Source organism: Cnephaeus nilssonii (assembly GCF_951640355.1).
Source record: "Cnephaeus nilssonii genome assembly, chromosome: 11".
In the NCBI taxonomy this organism is placed as follows: domain Eukaryota; kingdom Metazoa; phylum Chordata; class Mammalia; order Chiroptera; family Vespertilionidae; genus Cnephaeus; species Cnephaeus nilssonii.
Window position 1 is genome coordinate 51,904,327 of NC_137082.1, and position 20,537 is coordinate 51,924,863.

At 51.2% G+C, this 20,537-nt stretch overlaps 2 protein-coding genes across 3 annotated transcripts in view; one reads left to right on the plus strand and one right to left on the minus strand.

Annotated features, from left to right (window-relative positions):
* Positions 1-7,462: 7,462 nt before the first annotated feature.
* PTGR3 (prostaglandin reductase 3) lies at positions 7,463-17,485 on the minus strand. 2 transcript variants are annotated; one of them, XM_079783383.1, is made up of 3 exons: positions 17,138-17,485; positions 9,968-10,927; positions 7,463-8,966 (listed from the first exon to the last, which is right to left on the minus strand). In XM_079783383.1, the coding sequence occupies exons 1-2, from the start codon at positions 17,344-17,346 to the stop codon at positions 10,003-10,005; spliced, it is 1,134 nt and encodes a 377-aa protein (XP_079639509.1). In that variant the 5' UTR covers positions 17,347-17,485; the 3' UTR covers positions 7,463-8,966; positions 9,968-10,002. The 2 variants fall into 2 exon arrangements, with proteins under 2 accessions (XP_079639509.1, XP_079639508.1); XM_079783382.1 differs by having other exon boundaries at positions 7,463-10,927.
* Positions 17,486-19,040: 1,555 nt separating this feature from the next.
* The window catches only part of TSHZ1 (teashirt zinc finger homeobox 1), a 69,853-nt gene continuing 68,356 nt past the window's right edge, over positions 19,041-20,537 (plus strand). Inside the window, exon 1 of the mRNA XM_079784077.1 lies at positions 19,041-20,108. Coding sequence (XP_079640203.1) covers positions 20,069-20,108 — 40 coding nt within the window. The 5' untranslated portion in view covers positions 19,041-20,068. The remainder of the gene's footprint in view (positions 20,109-20,537) is intronic.

Genomic DNA, 20,537 nt, shown 5'->3' on the forward strand with positions numbered 1-20,537 from the left:
TCTCACAGAACCCCACTGATCTCACAGAACCCCACTGATCTCACAGAACCCCACTGATCTCACAGCCAGAACCCCACTGATCTCACAGAACCCCACTGATCTCACAGCCAGAACCCCACTGATCTCACAGAACCCCACTGATCTCACAGAACCCCACTGATCTCACAGCCAGAACCCCACTGATCTCACAGCCAGAACCCCACTGATCTCACAGAACCCCACTGATCTCACAGAACCCCACTGATCTCACAGCCAGAACCCCACTGATCTCACAGCCAGAACCCCACTGATCTCACAGCCAGAACCCCACTGACCTCACAGCCGGAACCCCACTGATCTCACAGCCGGAACCCCACTGATCCCACAGCCAGAACCCCACTGATCCCACAGCTGGAACCCCACTGATCCCACAGTCTAGAACCCCAGTGATCTCACAGTCTAGAACCCCACTGAGCTCACAGTTAAGAACCCAACTGACCTCACAGTGAAGCCATGAGCCTCTTAGCTAGTGAGCCCGTGAAATGTGGCTCATTCATACTGAATAAAATAAAATAAAATATCTCAATAATTTTCATATTGATTATAAGCTGCAGCATAATAATTTGGATATATTGGGCTAAATAAAATATATTGGGATAATTAATTCCACCCTTTTCAATGTGGCTGTTAGAACATTCTGAGGCCCCCATTGATGCCTCTTCTCATGTCCATTGGACAGTGTCAGTCCAGAGCACACTGTTCTGAGGATGAAGTGAAATGAATGGATCAAGCACCTAGCACAAAGCCTGGCACCTAGTAGGTGCTTGTTAAGTGCCCTGTCTGGCTCTTTGTGCAGGTGCCCCCTCCCTGATGAAGTGCAGGTTCCTGCAGGCAGGACCCGGCTCCCAGCACTAAGACAGCACCTGACAGTAGAGACTCAAATGCTGAGCTGGGCGAATGGGACCTCTGTCTTGTATGTGGGTATCCTCTGGAGCTCCTTACCTCACATGTCACCTGGCTGGATGCCCCCCATTACTCAACCCAAGCGCACAGTGGAGCCCACGCTGGGGCCTCGGGGCCCAGCCAGGCCTCTGACCTTCCCACCATGAAGAGTGGGAGCTCTGGAGCACCGGTTGCTCTGAGGGGGGAGGTGGGGAAGAGAACAAACAATGCTGTTGGTTAACATAATATTTTCTCCTCCTTCATTGCATTCGGGTCTGCACGAAGGCCCTGGAAATGGAAATAAACATGTGTGTCCGATAATGAGATTGTTGGTGGAGAGTCATCTTGAAAGGACAAGAGCAATTAAGCTTGCTGACTTACACACGTTAGAATGACAGCATGCCAGCGCGGGCCCCGCTCAGCCATGTAATAGGGGCCGTCCTTGCTCTGCCGTGTGTGGGGAGTGGGCTGTCAGCCGCGGGAGCTGGCTCCTCCTGCTGTTGCTGCTGCTGCTGCTCGTGCACGGCTCCCACTCCACGTGGAGTCCTCACTCGAGGGAGTCTGCCTGTGCACCGAGCACTCTGGTCCATTTTAACTGAACACCCAAAGATGTCAGTTGAGAATGAGCAGGTGGCCCAGGCCTCCGGAAGTGTTGACAAATAATGCTACCGTCTTTGCAGCCTGGCAGCCTGGACAGGTTGCTGTGGACGAGAGTTGAGTGTTGACAGAGAGGGCGAGGGCCAGCAGGATGGAACGGAGGGAGGCTCCTGCCAGCAACAGCCCTGCACACAGCGCTTGGGTGGGAGGGCGCTGCCATCAATGACCCCGCCTCCAAAGGCTTGGACAAGGTGAATACACAGAGTACAGGGCCTCAGGTCTGCCACTCAAACACACACACACTCACATACAAACACACACACACACAGACACAAGGACACACAGACACACACTAACACTAACACACACAACTCTATTCTTCTTATGGTTGCCAAATGACCCATTCTTCATTTGCTCTAAGTGGGTTGTTTTTTGTGTTTTTTTTTTAGAAAACTGGGGGGTATTGAGCTGTTCTTTGGGCGACCCCTGCTGTGGCCTCGCCCAGCAGCGGCTGCTCCCTCCTCAGGGTCAGGTGCACTCAGGACCTTCCAGCACCCAGGAAATGGGAGGGCGAGGCTCTTGGGCTCTGTGCTGAGGTTCCTCATGCAGAAACCTAGCACTAGGCTGGCTCCGGCTCAGGGCAATATCCACACACACACCTTTGCCTGACATGCTCCTATGTGTGGAAACCCCGTGACATACTTGGACCCTGGCTTCAAGGATCCCAAGGGTATTCACGAGGACCCCCCTCACCCCAAAAGGGCATCCGCCTTCTCACAGTTGACCAGAACTGATTCCATTGGAGCGATGGGCAGTTTGCCTTCCCAGCATCCATCCTGCTCCTCCTGAACAGAACCATGAGTTTCTTGTGGTTTGGATTCTATTCTTGACACAGTTATAGGGCCCCTCGACCTGATCCAGCATAAGGAGAGGCCTTTTGTTGGAGAGCCGATGGGTGGGGTGTGGTCGGAGTGAAAGTACAGCCTGTTCCTGCAAGCAGCCATCTGATGAGCCGTCTGAGAAGAGGGTCCCAGAGAAGTGGAGCTGGATCCCTGATCAACCTGCGCCTGAAGCCTGCCCTACCTCTGAACTTGCCACGTACATGACTCTCCTTACCGTTTAGGCCAGTTTCAGTTGTACTTTTTGATACTCGGCACCCCAAAGCACCCTAACTTTTTAACGTAATATGCGTATGCACTACTCTATATACTTATTGTGGGCATAATAAAGATCCACAGTGGACCGGTCATAGACTAGTTGTGTTATAGTTAAAAAGAAAAGTTAGGTTCTTTTACTTCTGGGTGGGAAGGATCACAGGGGTAATGAATGTCAAGACTTGGCTGTCTGCTTCATGGTGTTGCCTCTCGTTTTTCTAATCTCCAGTCTCTTGAGGCCACAAGGGCCCTCACCAGCGGTTCTGGCTTCGTGGTGTGGGGAGCAGTCTCCACTCCTTTTGGGAACACCTCTGACCACACTGGCCCCAGTCTCCTCTGTGCCTCTCTCATTCCAAAGGCTAAGAGGGGAAGGGGCTGGCACGTGAGGACGTGGCTAGGACATTCCCACAGGTGCGTCTCTTGCTCTGGCCAGTGTGGTCATAGCTCCCCCACAGAGGATGACAGAAAAGAGACAAAGAAGGAATCTGGGCTCCCGTGAGTCACAAACCTCCCCAGAGTTGTGGTGCCCACCCTGGGAAAGGGGACTCGATCTCGGGTCCCTCTGACTTCCAGGAGCAGCACGCCAGCTCTGTGGCAGGAACCCAGAGGTGTCTGGTCCTTCCATGATCTGCCTGTAGTTCAAGGGCGTCTGGGGGTCACCTGAGCTGAGTCGCCCCAGGGTGCACCTATTACCCCTCGGGCACTTCCCTCCTGCCCCAGGAGGACTGTGTGGAAACAGTTTCCACCGTAGCGCCCCGGACAGCCCATGGACGGTCCTTTTAAAGAAGTTGACATCGTGATGATAAAAGGCAACTATGTGCTTGTTTTGGAAATTCATACAGAAGGAGCCTCCAGGCGGCTCAGGCATGCCTTGGAGTAAAACAGCATTTTGCAAGATGGGAGTCTTTCAAAGGCTCTGATCCAGGACCTGCTACTCAAAGTCCAGTCTGCGGACCAGCGGCCTGGGCATTGCCTGGGAAATGCAGGTTCCCAGGCCCCGCTGCGGACCTGCCGCGCCGGGCCCTGTGTTGCAGCAGGGGCCGCGTGGGAGCGTGGGAGCCATAACGTCGGAGAAGCACCGCCCAGTGAAAACAGCCTCGGTCTGACAACTGTCCATGGGCCCCGTCTCTGTGCGACCAGGGGCTCAGCAATCCAGGGAGCCGTTTCCTGTGCTTTATTTTAATACGCAGTCCCATCTCTAGAATGGAAATCAGCCGGCTTTTTCTATCTCATAGTGCAGAGGTGAAATTAGTGACGCTGTATGCTAACACATCAGCTTCATCAGTTCCAAGATGTTACATAAAGTATGTGTAAAAGTTGAAACGATAAATATTCTTCAATAATGACAATGATAGCACTTTTAATTCTACTGATCAGAGAATGAGCTGGGACAGGGGGCTCCTTCAGCTCTGTCTCATTCCAATTACCTGGATGTGCCCGATGTAAAGGATTCTCCAAAAGTTACTTTGAGTAAAAAACCCTCAAGGAGACAATTCAATTTCCAAATGTAAATTCGGACAACGTAGCGAGGGCCCGCTATCCCGTCCGGTCCCCGGTGAGAAATGAGGTTTTGTGCAGAACGAGATTGCCTTGTCACTGCTGCCGTTCCCGGGAAGGGTTTTTCAATGTTAAGGGGAGCTGTTTCTATTGGGAAAGGATTTGTTCGTGTGAAGTCGAAAGTTTACGCTTGTTATGCATGAGTTCAAGGAAGACAGAAGTGATGTAGAAAGACGTGAATGTTCAATGCCGTGTGGTTCTGAAGGGCTTGTTTCTGAGTCTTAATTATGACCTGTCATTTGTACAGAACATGAGATTCTGCCACACGTGAGCCTGAAATGCGGGACCCAGCATGCCTCTCCCCAGGCACACCCCCTCACCTTCCTGCACTCCCCACTGCCAAGCACGCATCCGTCCGCCGATCACAGCTCCGTGTCTGCGGGACTCAGCATTCCATTTCAGTGGAGCAAATTCAGATTCTAGCTAGTTTGCTGTTACAATATGATGGTCAAACGTTATCAGCTTTCTAGGGGTGATAATAGAAGCAGCTATAGCCACTCTAGAAAAAAACACATGAAAATAAAGCTTTTCTTGATATTCATTATTTGACATACCTTGGTAGACGAGGAGACCTTCTTTGTAGCATTAAAACTAAATTGTGGGCATTCAGACATTAATTCCACTGAGTTACTTCTCTCTCCCCCCACTCCCCAATGTTGTGTGATGTTTAGATGACAGAATTCAATGCTCTCGACCCTTGTGTTGGATAAAGGGGGTCCTGAGTGGAACACACTTTTGAGGTCAGAACTGTGATATTCTTCCTGGGATGGTCTATCATCCCATCCACAAAAATCTTTGTAACAAAGGCCAGTTGTTATTCTGTGACACTTTTACTCAGGCACATGCCGAGGGAGCTTGGCGGATTATAAAGGGGTCCCACAGAGGTTGCATTTGCGCTCCAGCTCCAATCCTGGGTCCAGTGAGCTCCGTGACCTTGGACAAGGCACCTGTTCTTCCTAGTCTCGGCTTCTTTCTCAACAAAATGGGTAGAACTAGATGGCCCTTAAATCCCAAATTTTACCTCTTAAAGGACAACTGCGTCTTCTCATTTAGGAAGGACAGAGCACCCCAGCTGTTCCCAGGTCTAGTTTTCTGCTGGCTGACCACCCAGGTGCGGGCAGAGGGCAAAGCAAGGGACTTTAATGGGACCCCCTTCATTCCCTAAGCATGCTCCTCGACTCCCACTGACCAAGGAAACTGGTCATCCAAGTCACCCTGAGGCAGCTGAGCTGTGTAGATGGAGGGGGTAACACATGACAGTAGCTGGCAATTTTATGGGACATTTTTCTGAGCTCTAAGCACAGTTCTGTTTTTTGTGTTGGATGCCACCACCAGTCAGCAGGGTGTGCTTTAATTATTATTTTAATTTCATGTTGGCAGAAAGACAATGTCAGATAGTGCCCTTCAAGGGAAAGGCTTCCTTTGGGGGGCCCTTGGAGTCTCTGCACTTTTGGCTCAGGGCTCCCACGCACACGAGGCACTTGCTGACTTCCCCAAACTATACCCCATGCAGTCCTCACCCTGCTGCTTGAGGGACTGAGGGGCTGCGCCTCCAGGACACTCTGAGCCAGCACGGCGGGGCAGCTTTGCTGTGGGCACATCCGGTGTCAACAGAAGATGCTAGGACGGTGTGGACTCCAGGCTACGGTTTGTCTGTCGCATCTCACCAGCCACTCAGCCCCAGTGAAGGACTGACTGATAGAGAATACGCAAGCACGCGTAACTGAACTATGCACCTTATCTGCCGTTCTTTGAATATCAATGAATTCTAAGGTCAAGGGTTATGTGAACTAAAACACGTCGGTCAAATATTCATTATGTATTTTGTTTAGCGCTTTAAAAATAATTTTGGCCAACATCCCAAACTTTGCTCATGATAACAGCAATACGTTTCTCATATCGAACCCTCCTCCTTTTATAAGTTGCAATAACATAATGGTAAAGGTGTTGAAAAACAATTCCAAGTTAAAAAATGCCCAACAGCACTGATAACCCAGAGTTTTGCATGTTGACTTCTGAAATATGATGCTAAATCTTTAATTCTGGGCCATAACTAAAAAATTAGTTACAGAAAATCTAATTTAAAAAACAAAAACCCTCAATGCTCTAAAAGCCCCCAAAATTAACTAACAATGTTTTCATAGATAAATTTTGTGTCTTTAAATAAGTGCCATAAATAACAAATGTTATTTAATAAAACAAGAGAGTGGAAAGTATAGGGAATAGTAATTACAAGTCCATCAAATCAGGCCATTTCGCATCTGGGTCACATTCATAAAACTTGTATTGGAACCCGGAGGAAATGATCCCCCACTGTTGATTGTGTTTGCTCTTTTTGTATCATATATTTTCTGGAAGTTGCACAGTGCTCATCTGTTTTTATATAAATCTCAAAGATGGTATTTATCCCATATGTCCTTGTGGTAAAGTGATCAAAAAAAATATTCTCAGTACTGACACTCCCTGCCCCATTCTGAAGGCCCCAAATGTAGTAAATTTGGACTAATTGGGAATTCTACAAAGGGGTTAAAACATTACCCACTACCAGTCAGGTGGCCGTTAGAAATGTTAACCAAATAAAAGCCAGAAACAGGAAGCTAAAAAGCAGGTCCCTACGGCAGGCATGTGTCTTAAATGACATCATCTGTCAAGTTTCCAGCATCTTGTGGCCGTGAACACAGAATGAAGGGCTGTGTTGTGTGAGGACATTACATCCTCATTAGCAGGAATGTTCCTTAAGTACATAACGCGGGATTTTCATTTTAATCACAAGCAGCTACTTGTCGCCGTACTTTCATTAGATAAATACTAAACGTAATTCCACTTACAGAACTCGGTCCTGCTCCTGAGAAATCCCATTCAGATGCAATCATAGAATAACAATTTATAGGACAGATCATGCAAAACTTGTGTTGTTTTGTAAACCAGCCCGATTTTTTTAAATGCTGAAATCAGTCAACAGCAGAAGTCATCGTCAAAGGGATCGGAATGACACTGTTCGTAGTGTTTGCATGCTAAACAAATGTGAAATCGAGGGAATGGTGAGGGATGAGAATCCCTCCTCTCTGTGCACTAACCAGAGGCAAATCCTCCATCTGCCCAGCCCCAGACCTCCAGGCTGACGTGCAAAGAGGCCACCCTGAGAACCGAGGAATAATTCATCCAGCGCGGTCGCCCAGCCCCAGCCCTGTCTCTAAAACAAAGACTGACAATTGCCCTGAATTATGGATGTACTTTTGTGATATGTAATACAGTTCAGAAGAAAGGTGTTGAGAGCTTCGCACCACTTCACCTCCCATTAGAGGCTAGTCTTGAATGATAATACCAGAAGATGAAACTGGTGCTGAACTATGACCCTCAATTTACAAATCATTTTTCAGAAGAATAAAAAAAAAAAAGTTTAAACATCTTTTTGGCATTATCTGAATGGGCGGAATCTTTCATGCTTGTTTCCTGAGATTAAATGCAAACAGCCTGTGCTGTGGTTCCTTAGTTTGGGGAGAGAGAAAACATGAGGGTTTCAGATTAGATTTTATTTCAAACCTGGGTGTTTGAAAAAAATACACTTTTTTTTTTTTTTTTTTTACATAGCTGAATTTAGTGTATTCCTTCAAAACACAATAAATTTCTATTCTGTAGCTTAAGGGGTCCATCAGTAAAAAGGTTGGTCTTTCATCTTTATTACCCTCCCATTAAAATGAAAGAAACCGGGACACACTTCAGTTTAGAAGAAGCAATTTAGTTGGCGATGTCCTTCCCCCCTCAAGTCTCCACGAAGGGAGCGGTGCATTTCTGCTTACATTTCACACGTCACACGTCTACCTGCATAAGGAGCAACCGAGCCAGCAGGCGCACACTACGTTCAATTTTAATGATATTCTCTGATGCGACGATCTGAGGGACACGATTTCCCGTGACCAGCCATTTCCGGTGGTTACGCTCAGGAAACCTGTCCCCTTCCCTTGTGTGTTTGTGTATCTGGAAGCCAGGCTGAGTCTCCCTCTGTTCTGCCACAGCCGCTAGGACTGAAAGGGACAGATTAATAACCCAGCCCCGCACTGGACCGGCTTCCCTTGTCCCCTGCACCGGTAACCCTCTGCTATAATGAGGACACAAAGAGCCTCGCATCAGGCCGCTACCCTCCCTCATAACTCACAGGCCCGCCGTGGCAATAGCCTCCAGTGCCATTTGTCTTTAGTGCAGTTGTGACACTTCGGCATGATCCATAATTTGGCAGCTATTTACCGTGACATTTCCCTTCAGTGCAGCCATAACATTCAGTGAAGCCGTGATTTGGTCCCATTTACCATATAAATTGTATTGTTGTGCATGCATGCTAGCAGCGACATTAGGTACCTGAAAATGAGTAAATCTTGTAAAACAGATACGAACAGCTATGGGGCAGTAGCATTCCCTTGCTCCTCAGACGGAAGGCAAGAAAAATTAAATATGGTCACCAAGGTTTTTGGACCTTTAATTGTCTTCCTATTTATTTAGCACGTGAGAGATGCGGAAACCCCGGGCTGTGAAACCATCCGGCGGGCTCTGCCTTCGATCGGAGAGGCACCGTGGGATTTCCTAGTTCACAGGGAAGGCTGCAGCCGCCTTTGGTGAGCTGAAGGTTAGCAGGCGGGCCGATCAGCTCCAGGCAGGATTCGGAAGAGAAGGCACTCGACCGGTTACGTTCATGTGTGGTATCAGGTGCCCGGGACAAGAGGCATCTCACTCCACCAGAACCTGGGAGAAGTCAAACGGAAACCTAGGATCAGGGGCTGCTATTGTTCCCATGACCAGAGATGAAACACACCTTCCATGCCAGACAGCCTGACACAGAGCCCGTGTGTTATTACTGGAGATCTTGGTCCTGACTGTGCGCGGCGCAGTCTGCTCTGTTTTGCCCCGGTGTCCGCAAGGACCCTCCCGCGGTGTGCCCAGAGTGGCCTGCCCTTGGGTGGCCCATGTTCTGTTAGGTGGACCTCATTGTGGATGGGACACACACCTTTCCTGGGCATGTATTAAGTTCTTAAAGCCCCCGAATCTGTCGTCCCCTCTCCCGACGTTGCTTTTTGTCTGTGTAAGTTTTCAGCACTGATTTGCTTCTTAAGGGAGGAGTGAAATTTTCCATTCCACATGTGCCTCACAGGCACAAAAGCCTCCAATACAACTGACTTCTTTTAGATAGGTCTGTATTCACTTAATCATTTTTGCTAATAATCTAACAAAAATCAAAGTTGTGGAAGAATCCCTCCAAATTTCTGTTTGGATAGTTGGCTAGTGATTTATAGGCTACAAAGGGCCATTTCCTCCGAATGTGCACTCGGAAATAGGGCTGATTTTTGCGGTATCTCTCATTTATTAACTACTCATTAGCCCAAGACCAAACTCTCCCAAAGCAAAGAATTTGTGAACTATTTTTAAGACCAATTTTAAAATCTCATCAAGCTGAAGACATACTGATTTGATCAGCTCTCCCATCAGGAATTAATTTAGTTCCCAGGAACAATAAAATCTGGAATGAGACTGTCCATGACCAAAGGGTTGAATGTAAAGGTTTTACCTCTGAGCCAGGGAGGTAAGTTTTATTAGCACTTTTTTTTTCAAGAGAGGGGTGAAAAAAAAAAAGGGGGAAGAAAAAGAGAAACCTGTTGTAACACCTTACTTTCGTTTTAAGAAATATTATCTCCATTAATGACTGAAAATAAATTGATTTGAGTAATTCTGAAGCATCAAGTACCCACTTTCTTTCTCTTCTGATTTATGCCATTGTTTGGTTTTACAGCTTGCTGTTGACAGGGTGAGGTAATTCAACTACAATCTTCCCCGTGTTTTTCCCCATGTACATGTAATCGACAGCCCGGAACACGGACTCCAGGCCAGTAAACCTGCCCTCTGTGGACAGGTCGCCCAGGTCCACCTGGCACACGAGGTCTCCACTGGTACACATCTTGACCAAGTGGTCCATGGATGCTCTGTACTCAGAAAGGTAATGGTTTAGAAAGAAGCCCTGGATGCTGGCCGATTTCTTCAGCAGTTTGGCGGGTAACGTTCCTGCCTTCACAGGTGAAAGGCCAGTAGGGGTTTGGTAGCCAGAGATAAACCCAATTACTATCAGGCGCCCTTTGGTGGCCAAGGCATCTATTGCCAAGTCAAACATGGCACCCCCCACGGATTCATAGACCACATCCACGCCTCCGGGGTACTCTCGCTTCAGGACGGTCCCCACGTGCTCAGTGTTATAGTTGATGGGACGATCGCAGCCAACAGACTTCAGGAAAGCAGACTTCTCATCAGAAGAGCAGGTTCCAATGACGTGGCACCCGGCCTTCTTTGCAAGCTGCACGGCAAACTGGCCTGTCCCCCCAGCCGCTGCCGTCACCAGCACTTTCTTCCCTTCCTTCAGCCCGCCGAGCTCTTTCAGGCAGATGTGTGCGGTAGTACCACTTACCAGCAGGGTGAGGTATTCGGGTGTGGCAGAGGGCACTGGGATGGCAATGCTGGCTGGCACCACTGTGTACTCAGCAAAAGAGCCCGGTGACATGTAAGCCACAGTTTGGCCGACTGTGTACCTGGCACTGGCGGAGAGGCCCAAGGCTACCACCTCGCCCACACCTTCGAAACCCGCATCAAAGGGGGTCTTGACTGAAGGGTCATATCGTCCTGCTGAGTAGTTGATATCAGATGCATTAACACCGACAAATCTAGAAGAAAACAATCACAAAAATATATTAAGGTGCTTTGTTCTCAAGGCCTCTATAGTCCACTTCAAAAAACCCCTCTAATTCGGTGACTGTGGGGGGCTGGCTAAGCCATACATTCTGACAGAATATGAAAAAACCAGTCCTGATATTCAGTGGAGGAAAAGAAATTAAATGAGTATTTAGTTCAACAGTGATTTGCAACCAGAGTTTTGCTGTCATCAGTTTAGAAATAATTTCAATCACTTTAAAACATCAAGTTATTTATTTCATATGTCATTTATTTCCCTCCTCTTTCTTTCAAAAGGAGAAATAAATCAAAAACAAAAACAAACAAAAAAAAAACCACCCCGAATATGTCAGGAAGCCTTCTTATCCACACACTGCACTGGAGCTGAGTTGGAAATTAATTGGCCTCTTAACAAAGATGTTAAAAACAACAGTGGGATAAAATATATTCAACCAAGTACACTAGTATTGATTTTGGCCACAATTTAACACTTCAGATAATAATAGTAATGACAATGATATTATTAAAGATTGATGGAATGTGCAAGGTCATTACTGCAGGGGTTGTTTCAAAACATTGTTAGAGTGGCTGCAGCAAATTTTCTTTCTGATGTAACGATGTCCAGTGTGAAAATATGCACTTTGATTAATTGAACAAAAATTGTCTCATAAGGGGAGAGAGATTTTATGGAACATTCAACATTTTACAGTCCTTTTCAGATGAAAAGGAAAGCATATCGTCACTCTATTTTCCCTCAACAAGAAGCAGAGACATAAGTTGATTAATACCAGATGATTAGTTTCACTTTGGTATCCAGAGTCAATTTAATTGCGAGGCCAGTACTTTTACCAGCTTTTTTTCATCTTAGTATACCTCATAACAGAAATATCCTGATACGTAAGGGGGAAAAAAAAAACACAAGTCGTCAACTAAGAATGTCAGGAGGTGACTTAGACACATAATGGAGGACCCTAAAAATGTCATTTCCACCTGTAATGAAGTGAAAGGATGGTGTTACCTGGTGGCAGGAGCAAAGCTGGTAAGTAGGTCATTTTAAAATAATTCACTTTTAATTTAACTTAATAAACCAAAACTGCTCTGTAGCAGGACCCGCTTCCATAGGTCTATCGGTGATACTTTGCCCTTAAACATGCTCCCTGATGCTTCTGCCTTGTGTGTCTACAACACTGAAAGCTCTCTGCGTATTGTAGAAAGAAGGAAGCAGGAAACCATTTCTTTCTAGCTCATCAGGCAGCTTTCAGAAGTGAGCATACCACACAGCCTCCCTGAATTCTAAGAGCCATAGCATTCCATACCCATAAAGGATATGCAGTAATGAGAAATGGGGAAATGGTTTTTGCAGGTTTCCCATTTGGCATTATTTGGCATTTAATGCCAAGATGCTTGCATTCTATTTGGGGAGGAGGGGGGAGGCTGCTCGCTCTCTCCTTGAAATTTACTCAGTTCTCAAGGCCCCGTCTTTGTAAAAAGGGCCAGCTTCCCCAGAGCAGAGCCAGCTGCCTGTCTTCCTAGAAGCAGCCCGGGCCCAGCCCAGCTGCAGCGCCTCTCGGAGCCGGAGCCCCAGCCTCTGCTGAAGGCAAACCCCCTCCCGGAAGGCTTCCCGCGGTGAAAGTGAAGTGAGGTTTGCTTGAGAAGTGGGGAGTCCACAATTAACCCTTCCCAGCCCCCTCCAGTCTGGTCCCTCTGGCGTTTCTACACTCCCCACTGGAGAGGCGCCTTTCTTGTGTGGGGAGACCCCGCCTAGGACTCGGAGGGACTCCACGGTGCTGGCCAGCCCCTCGCGTCCCTCCCCACACCCCACTTAGGACCCGTGAGCAGAAAAGCGGTGCTGGAGGAGGACTCAGCCCCAGCTCGCCTCCTCCCCAGGCTGTGGTTTACCGCTTCCAAGAGGAGAGGTGGGAAACCCAACAGCGCACATATCAGGAGAAATGCAGAGCGAGAGGACACGCACGCCACAGGGGACAGAGGGCCAAGTGTGTGCGTGGTGGTGGCGGTGGGGGGAGGGGGCAGTGGGGCGCCGCTGGGAGCTGAGGTGGCTGCATTCGCTCAGCAGAAGCTTGAGTTTTCCATGGGGGCTTTGCCTAAAACATCAAGTCAGATGTTGCGGTTGAGCCCGGCGCGCCCCAGAGCAGGGACAGGACACCCGCAGGCGCACCGCACGCCCCGTCCAGGTGGCCTCCGCTCTCCGTCTCCCTGGAGGCCCCCTGGTGCGCCCGGGGCTGCCTGCTGGGTGCCAGCAGTCAGTGCTTCCCGACAGCCTCCCTTGGACTTGAGGGCCGCTTCTGACTGCCCGACCCTCTGGTCCCGCGTGGCTCCTCCACCGCCAGCAACTAAGGATCAATGTCTCCCGCGCCAGGATCGGGCTGGGGCAGCGCTGCCAGCACTGGGGTGAGGGGCCGTGGCCCAGGTCCGCACCCGGGACCTCGGCCTCCGGGGCTAGGCAGGGGTCCTGCGGGTGCGCCCACCATGGAGCTCCAGCCCAGGGCAGGACAAGTTCTGGGGTAGCCCTGAGCACCCTGCGTGGCTAGGCGCAAAGCCCGTGGACAGAGACACGCTAGAGGCTGGACCGTGACCTTGGCTTCCTAGACACCCCCATATTTCGTGACCCCTCCTCCCAACCGCCCTGCCTTCTTCTAAATCGCCTGCATAGTGGTGAAGGAATCTCGGGCTGGTGGCGAATCTAGATTCCCCAAACCTCACCCTCTCCAGTGTCTCCCGGCCTCTGGCGTGGCCCCCGCCTTTCCCCAGACCCCTGTTTTGACGCTGCGAGGCCCCCCAGGGTGGTGGGGACCCGCCAGGGCCCCGATGCGCCTAGGTCCTTACCTGGGCTTTGGGAAGAGCTGCCTGGGGGGTCCGGAGCCCTTGAGCTCCACTTCACCAGAAACAAGTTCAAGAGCAGCGGCGCCGTGGAACAGGGGGGCCCGGGTCCGAGCAGGGGACATGAAGGGGGAGCGAGAGGGGAAAGACCACTGGGAAGGATGCGCGTGCTGGGAGGTTCCCCTTGTGCCCCTTTAATTTAAAATATGTGCTTTTAATGAGGGTTCCAGCGATCCGACGGCAGGATCCACTCAAAAGAATAATGCCGAGAAACCTCAGGACGAGGCGGGCTCTCCCCCAATATAGTCGCCCGTTTATTTATATTAAAAAGTGCTGAGCCCCTTCATGTTTATTGTGAAACAGGGCAGTCCTGCAGGGCGGAGGGGGACGCTTTCTCTGAACAAAACCCAAGGCGAAGATTCTAGTCCGAAGCACATGCCTTCAATACTGGGAGGCAAAGTCGTCCAAACCAGATACTTATTTTAAAAATAAATAAATAAAAAGAAAGAAAGAAAGAAGAAAAACAATTTGGCCTGGAGAATCCGAAGAAATACTACTGTTCCCCTCCCGTGAGCAACAAACCCTTTATCAAAAAACGCCTTCCCCACCCCCTCCCCCTTCTCTTTTCCCTCCCCGCAAACTCTTAGACCCATTATCTTACACAGGAGCAGAAAATCGTTAGAAATATTTAGAAACGAAATAATGTGTCATTATGGTACTAAAAATGCTAAAAATAGCGCTCAAACTGACTTCACCGGAGGGTGTCTTACTCGCTTTCTTTTTCTTTTCTGAGATCGGGTAATGGAGAGGACACTGAAGTTGTCCTGGGATGTATGAAAGAGGAAGGTGAGAACTATAGAAAGGAACATCAATTGTAGGTCTATGGGGAGTTTATGTACCCTTCTCACACCATTCCTAAATGGTGAACTTGATTATTCTAATGGTTGTGGAGCTTAAAAGCACTTCCCTCTCTGCGAAGAAAAAAATCTGTATTTTCTGTTGAAATGTTATGAGATGTGTAAATGGTTCAAGTGAAAGAAAAAGTCAGACCTCCACACACCTTTCCAAATAAGTAAATTTGGGATTAATCTATTCATTCCAGAGCAATTTTATCATGATAAAAAGGAGAAGCATATGCATAAAATTTTCATGTAATTAACAGTGTTCTGGGGAGATTTGGCCTAGAATTAGGATGAACTAACCTTCAGTGAATTATTAAGCCTCTATTCTTTAAAAGAGAGAGAGGGAGAGAGTCCGTAAAACGCCACCTCCGCTGACCTTGTGTGCAAGAATAAAGGATCTTCCCACAATTGGGGGATAGGAGCAGGTTTGCCAGCAGAGTAGGGAAGAGGGGCGGCAGAGGTTCCGCCCCCTCCCAACACGCAGAAAACTGGCTCCATTTTCTTTCTGTTGTGGGCTTCAAGGTAGGAGTTAGAGGTCAAGTTGTATGTATCAATATACTATTTATATTAAAGAGATTCTTGGCATAGGTGGAGGGGAAAAGGTATGGATCTTAAAAGCAACCCAAACTGATGAGCTCCAAAGGTGAGAGCCGGTGGTCCAGAGCACTGACCTGGAGTCCAAGACTCAAGCTAGTGATGCAGCGCCCGGGGTGCCCAGACACCCAGTGGGGAAGGGGACTGTGAGTGTGAAGGGAGAGGAGTCTCAGGAGGGGGGCATCCTAGGAGTTGATGTACCCTCTTGGGGGAGAGGCCAGGAAAGCACCAAGGCCGGGTTGGAGCAACCTCCACCCAAGGCGCTGGAGGGTGGTCCCAACCTCGCTGCGGCCAGTAGTGCTCTAACCACTCCCCTCCCCCCCACCACTGCCAGGCTCAGTGGCCTCCTCCCCATCCCATACCCCCTTTCTAAAAGGCGTTTTACTCAAGCAGCTGTGTGTGTTTACATCACTGATCAATCAATAGTGTACTTCATCAGAAAAAGGAAACAAAAGCCTATGGGAAACTTTTTGCCTGTTCCAGTCTGTTTGGAGCTTTTCAGCCTGGGGCTCATCTCAGCTTCTAGCAAGTTACTCGTGTGTTTTGTATTTCTGAACACACACAAGCCCTCCTTTTAATCCTGGCAGGACGCATGTCCTGAACAGCCCTAGCACTGCATCCCATAATGAAGAAATCCTCGGAAGCTGTTTCCACCGTAGCAAACTTTTTCAAGGACACACACATCCCACCTCTGCTCAGTCCCATCCTTGGTTCACTAAATGTTTACATTCCCAACACGTTTCCAAAAGTTTTATATTGAGACCAGAATTCTCCAGCCTTACAATATTATTTGGAAGGCTGATATGAATCTCCAAAATGGACTCATTAAACGTTGCATCAAGCTACTCCTGGCAGGGGGCTGAGAGTACTTCCTAGCACACAATTTTCAACACAGTTACTATCTGAACTTTCTCCTCCCTTCGGAGTATTATTCAACCTGATAACATGCAATACTGTAACCCCTCGGACTGCCCGAGCAGGCGGAGGAGTCCTGCTCTTGCGAAGGGGATGGAGGAACCAGGCACGCCCCGCCTGCAAGTCCGCGGGGAGTGGACCCACCCAGAGACCCGAGGGCCTGGCTCCACGGAGTGAGATCCCGTTCCTTCCTGTTGCCTCACCAGTTACCAAAGATTAGTGAGGCGGAAACACATGAAGGTGAGGAGTGTAGGGGAGGAAAAGACAGAGGTCAGGCAAGAACCCCAGTGTGTCCCCGAAGGTCTGCAGAACGTGCGGGCAAATGCAGCCATGCCCCCCGCCCCAGACGCCCAGCACGCGCGCCACACGCCTGTCGTTCCACTCCGGGGCACGGACAACAGTCACACATCACTGACAACACGCAGACGACACCAGCGAGGTGCACACCAACACACTCAAAGACAGGCTCTGCCATGGCGAGGCTACTGCCAACCTGGAGCGGACAGGAAAACCAGCCTGGTCCCCGGCCTCCTTTCTTCAAAGCACGTTGTTACCTAAAGGTCGCAGCTTGGGTCCAGGCTGTCCCTGCTCCACCCTAAAGAGTACGTGAACGCAGGAGCCCCGGGTGCGCGCGGGTGGGCCAGGCGGGAAGCCTCGGCTTCTGGGTCCCCTCGGTTTTATTTCGGGAGCGGGAGGGGGAGGAGGGAGCACTGGGGGAGGGGAGGGGAATCCCAAATTAAAATAACCCCCAGTTATGAGGACGTTCGGTGGCATCGGATATTCACAACAGCAACAGTCACATTGCATTCGCCTTCGCCAGATGGCGGCGGGTTCAACTTCCCAGAATCTCGCCAAGTCAGGCTGTGCACCCGAGCGCGCTGGGGTGTGGGGACGCAGGCGAACCGGACGGCCCGGGAGAGGCGGGGCCGGGGCGAGGGCGCGCGCCGGGCTCACCGGTTTCGAACGAGGAGGTCTCCGTCCCCGGGGAGTGGCACCGGGCAGTCCCGGCGCAGGGTGACGGCCTCGCGGAAGTTGGGGCTCAGCCGAGTCACCACCAGCTTCTGCATGGCGCAGGGGATGGCGGAGCCCTGGAAGTCCAGGAAGTGGCGGGAATACGACATGTCCACGATAGTTCGGGCCGTGGCGAGCGCCAGCCGCAGCATAGTCCGCGCCACCGCCTGCTTTCCGAGCCGCTGCAGGCCAAGGTCGCGACCAGCCCGGGCAGCTGAGTTCGGCTCGGCGCGGGCGGAGCCGGTGGGTCCGCCCCTCCTCCGGCCCTCGCCCTCCCCTCGGCTCCCCCCCTTCCCCCTCCGGCGCGCAGCTCCCGGAGTCCTCGCAGCCCCCGGAGCTCCCGGACGCGCCACCCCCGGGGTCCTGGCCGGAGGATCGCAGCCGCCCCGGTAGCTGCTCCTTTAATCTTTTTGTTTTGGTTTGAATCTGATCGGCGCAGACTGGCCAGGGAGCCTCTCCGCCCTCCCCCTTCCTCCGGCGCCGGGGAGGCACCGGATATCCCCACCCTCTCCGCGCTCTAAAAGCCGGATTTGACTACTCTAAAGGGTGAGGGGGGCGCTGAGGGGTCCCGTGTGCCCCACGTTCGCCGCGGCCCGGAGCCGGCGGCAGCTCCGGGCATTCTCGGAGGCGCGCCGGCCGGTGGCCGGCACAGGCGCCTCCCCTTCCCGTGCGAAGCGTTCACTTCCTTGCAAGGTGGTACGAATCAACCCCGAGCGCGGCCGGGGCGGCGGGGCACGGCCGGGTCCCTGAGCCGCGTGGGGATCCCTTGCTGTTGGCGAGCGCATTCAAGCACCGAAGAGGGGGCGCTCAGTGCCCCCTCTGAGCCCCAGGCTCCTGGTCCGCTGTCCCCCAAACGCCTTGCTCGCATCTCTGCCCCTCAGTTTGCCCCATATAAGTTGTATGAACTAAGCCATTTCACTTATTTTGGCCCAGATTTCGTGTTTTTCCGTGACTTTTTTAAAGTAGCCTCTCTACAAGACAGATACAGGTTACCCACTGGGAGAGAACACACATTGGAAACCAGAGGGCCAAATTCCCAGAGCACAGAAACATTTTAAACTTCTAGGTGGGAATGCTGAAGGACTTAATTGAATTGGAGACGTTGCAATGATGTATGAAGACCTCATTTTATAACCCAGCTAGAGAGAGCTGCAGTTGCAGTGTGTCAATTTTCTCCCTAATTGTCTGTATTGACCAAATAATCAATTCACTTTTCATAGAGGGACCAAATTAAATATTTTCCACATTTTCGTGTGATGAGCTAAGTCCATCTTGCATTTTTTGTTAAAGGAATACGTTTCAATTTAAAAAACCTCTTGCTTTCCACTTAACCCATGAATTACTAAAACATAAAAGCCACCCATCCCCAATCAAATTTAACTCCCAAACTAAGACTGCAAAGGTGACACAGGTATTTTTATCTTAAATGTAGGACATTCTTCATCCAAGGGTAGTTTATGTCTATGTGGGTACGTGGTATGAATGTACAAGGGGGGGGAGGGGTATTAACAGGTTTAAAAATCTGCCAGTGTCTACTTAACTTGGCTTTAGAACACATGGTTTTACCCAGTATCAGCCAGTGGATTACAATAACAAACCCCTCAATGTCTTTCTCCAAACTACAATCTTTTATGTTGTGCTGTATTAAGATTTCTTTTTTGTGTCATATTGTTTAGCTCCAGAAAAAAAACACAAAGCAATTAAAAAGATTGACAGGTATGGTTTGTGAGAGACCTATTTGTAATTGTCAGGGTGACGTTGGCGAGAGGAGGAGGAGTAAAAACTGAAGCAGGAAAAGCAGCTCGATGTGTCTGTCTATCAGTTGAGACTGTCTGAAAGCTCTGCGATCGGAATGTGTGTTATATTTCACTGAAAAGAGGAGAGAGCGAGAGTGCATCTCCCTCTCTCCCAGGAGTTTGGGGGGGGGGAACAGTCCACGCTCATCTCGCCCACCCAGTGAATGTCGGCTCTGCGCCCCTTTGCACACACTCTCTGGGTTGTTGTTGTTGTTGCCTTTTTTTTTTTTTTGAGTGGGGGGCTTTTGTGTATTTTTCATTTTTTTTTTTCTGTTGGAAGATCAAGACCGGCCAAAAATCCATGATCAAAATGTGTTTGTATTAGATTTCGCATTGGAAGAAGCGGCGATCCTGGCGGCAAAGCCCAGTGGCACCAAGTGGCGCTCCGGCCGGGTGACACTGTTTGATCTGTGACTGTTTGGAAGGTGGAGCAGCGCCTGACATCTCCCCCCGGCGCGTGTGTGTAAGGGGGCTTCACTCTGTCTTGTTTGCTTTCTTCCTCTTAGACTAAGTGCAGGAGGAAAAGGACAGCCTGGATCGGCCTCGCTGGCGCTCAATGAGAAAACTGCGACCCGCGCATTGAAAACACTCGCCGCGACCCCCGAACCGCGAGGAGAGGGGGGAGAGAAAGTTGCGCTCGGAGACTCTCGGCTCGCGGAGGAAGGCGCGGGGCAGCGCCCGCAGCGGCGCCGGAGGAGCGCCCGCCAGCAGCAGCGCGGCGGCGGGAGGCGGCGGCATGGAGCGCGGGCCGCGGGCCGGCCCTCCCAGCGCCCACCGCTGCGCCCGCGGCCCGCGCCGGGGATGACTCCGGGCTCGGCGCCCAGGCCCCGCGCGCTCCGCCCGCAGCCCGGCGGCCGGGACGCGGCCCGCGCGGCCGCCGCCGCCTCCTCCTGAGCGGCCCCGGGCGCGGCGGTCCATGCGAGCGGCTCCCCGCGGTCCGCGGCGCGTCCGGAGCCCGGAGCCCGCGGGGACGAGGCCAAAGTTGGGCGCGCCGCGGAGTTGCGCCCGGGGCCCCGCGTCCCCGCGCCCCGCGAACTCCGGCGGCGGCTGAGACGAAGGCTACGGCGGCCCGAGCAGCATGCCGAGGAGGAAGCAGCAGGCCCCCCGGCGCTCGGCAGGTAATGCGCGCGGCCGCGCCGTGGGGAGCGGGCCAGGGAGCGGGCGCTGGGGGCGCGGGCGGGCGGGGGCCGCGGGCGACACTCCCCCCGGAGGCCGCGGCATCCCAAAGCTGGGAGGAGGCCGGGCCCCCGCCCGGGCCCGCGCGCGGAGCGGAAACTTAGAGGCGCTGCGAGAAGCCGGGACGGGCCGGGGAGGCCAGGGAGGCCGTGGCCGTGGGTCGGCCGGTGCCTCGCGCTACCGCGGGAGGGGCGGCGGTGGGAAAAGAAGTTGCTGCTGGGCGGCCGGAGTGCGTTGGAAAAGTCCTCCAAGGGCCGGGAGGCTGAACCTGACACTTGAAAATAAGGTCACCAGCCTGGGACGCAAGGAATGTGGTCGGAGGATTTCTCTGGAAAATAGCAGCCTTTAATGTCCTGTGGAAGAGGCTTCGC

Bases quoted from the DNA above. Each gene is read 5' to 3' on its own strand.
- PTGR3 (XM_079783383.1), bottom strand. From the start codon at position 17,346: ATGCTGCGGCTGGCGCTCGCCACGGCCCGAACTATCGTGGACATGTCG. The intron at 10,928-17,137 runs GTGAGCCCGGCG...GTTTTCTTCTAG, and splicing joins GACCTCCTCGTTCGAAACCG to ATTTGTCGGTGTTAATGCAT.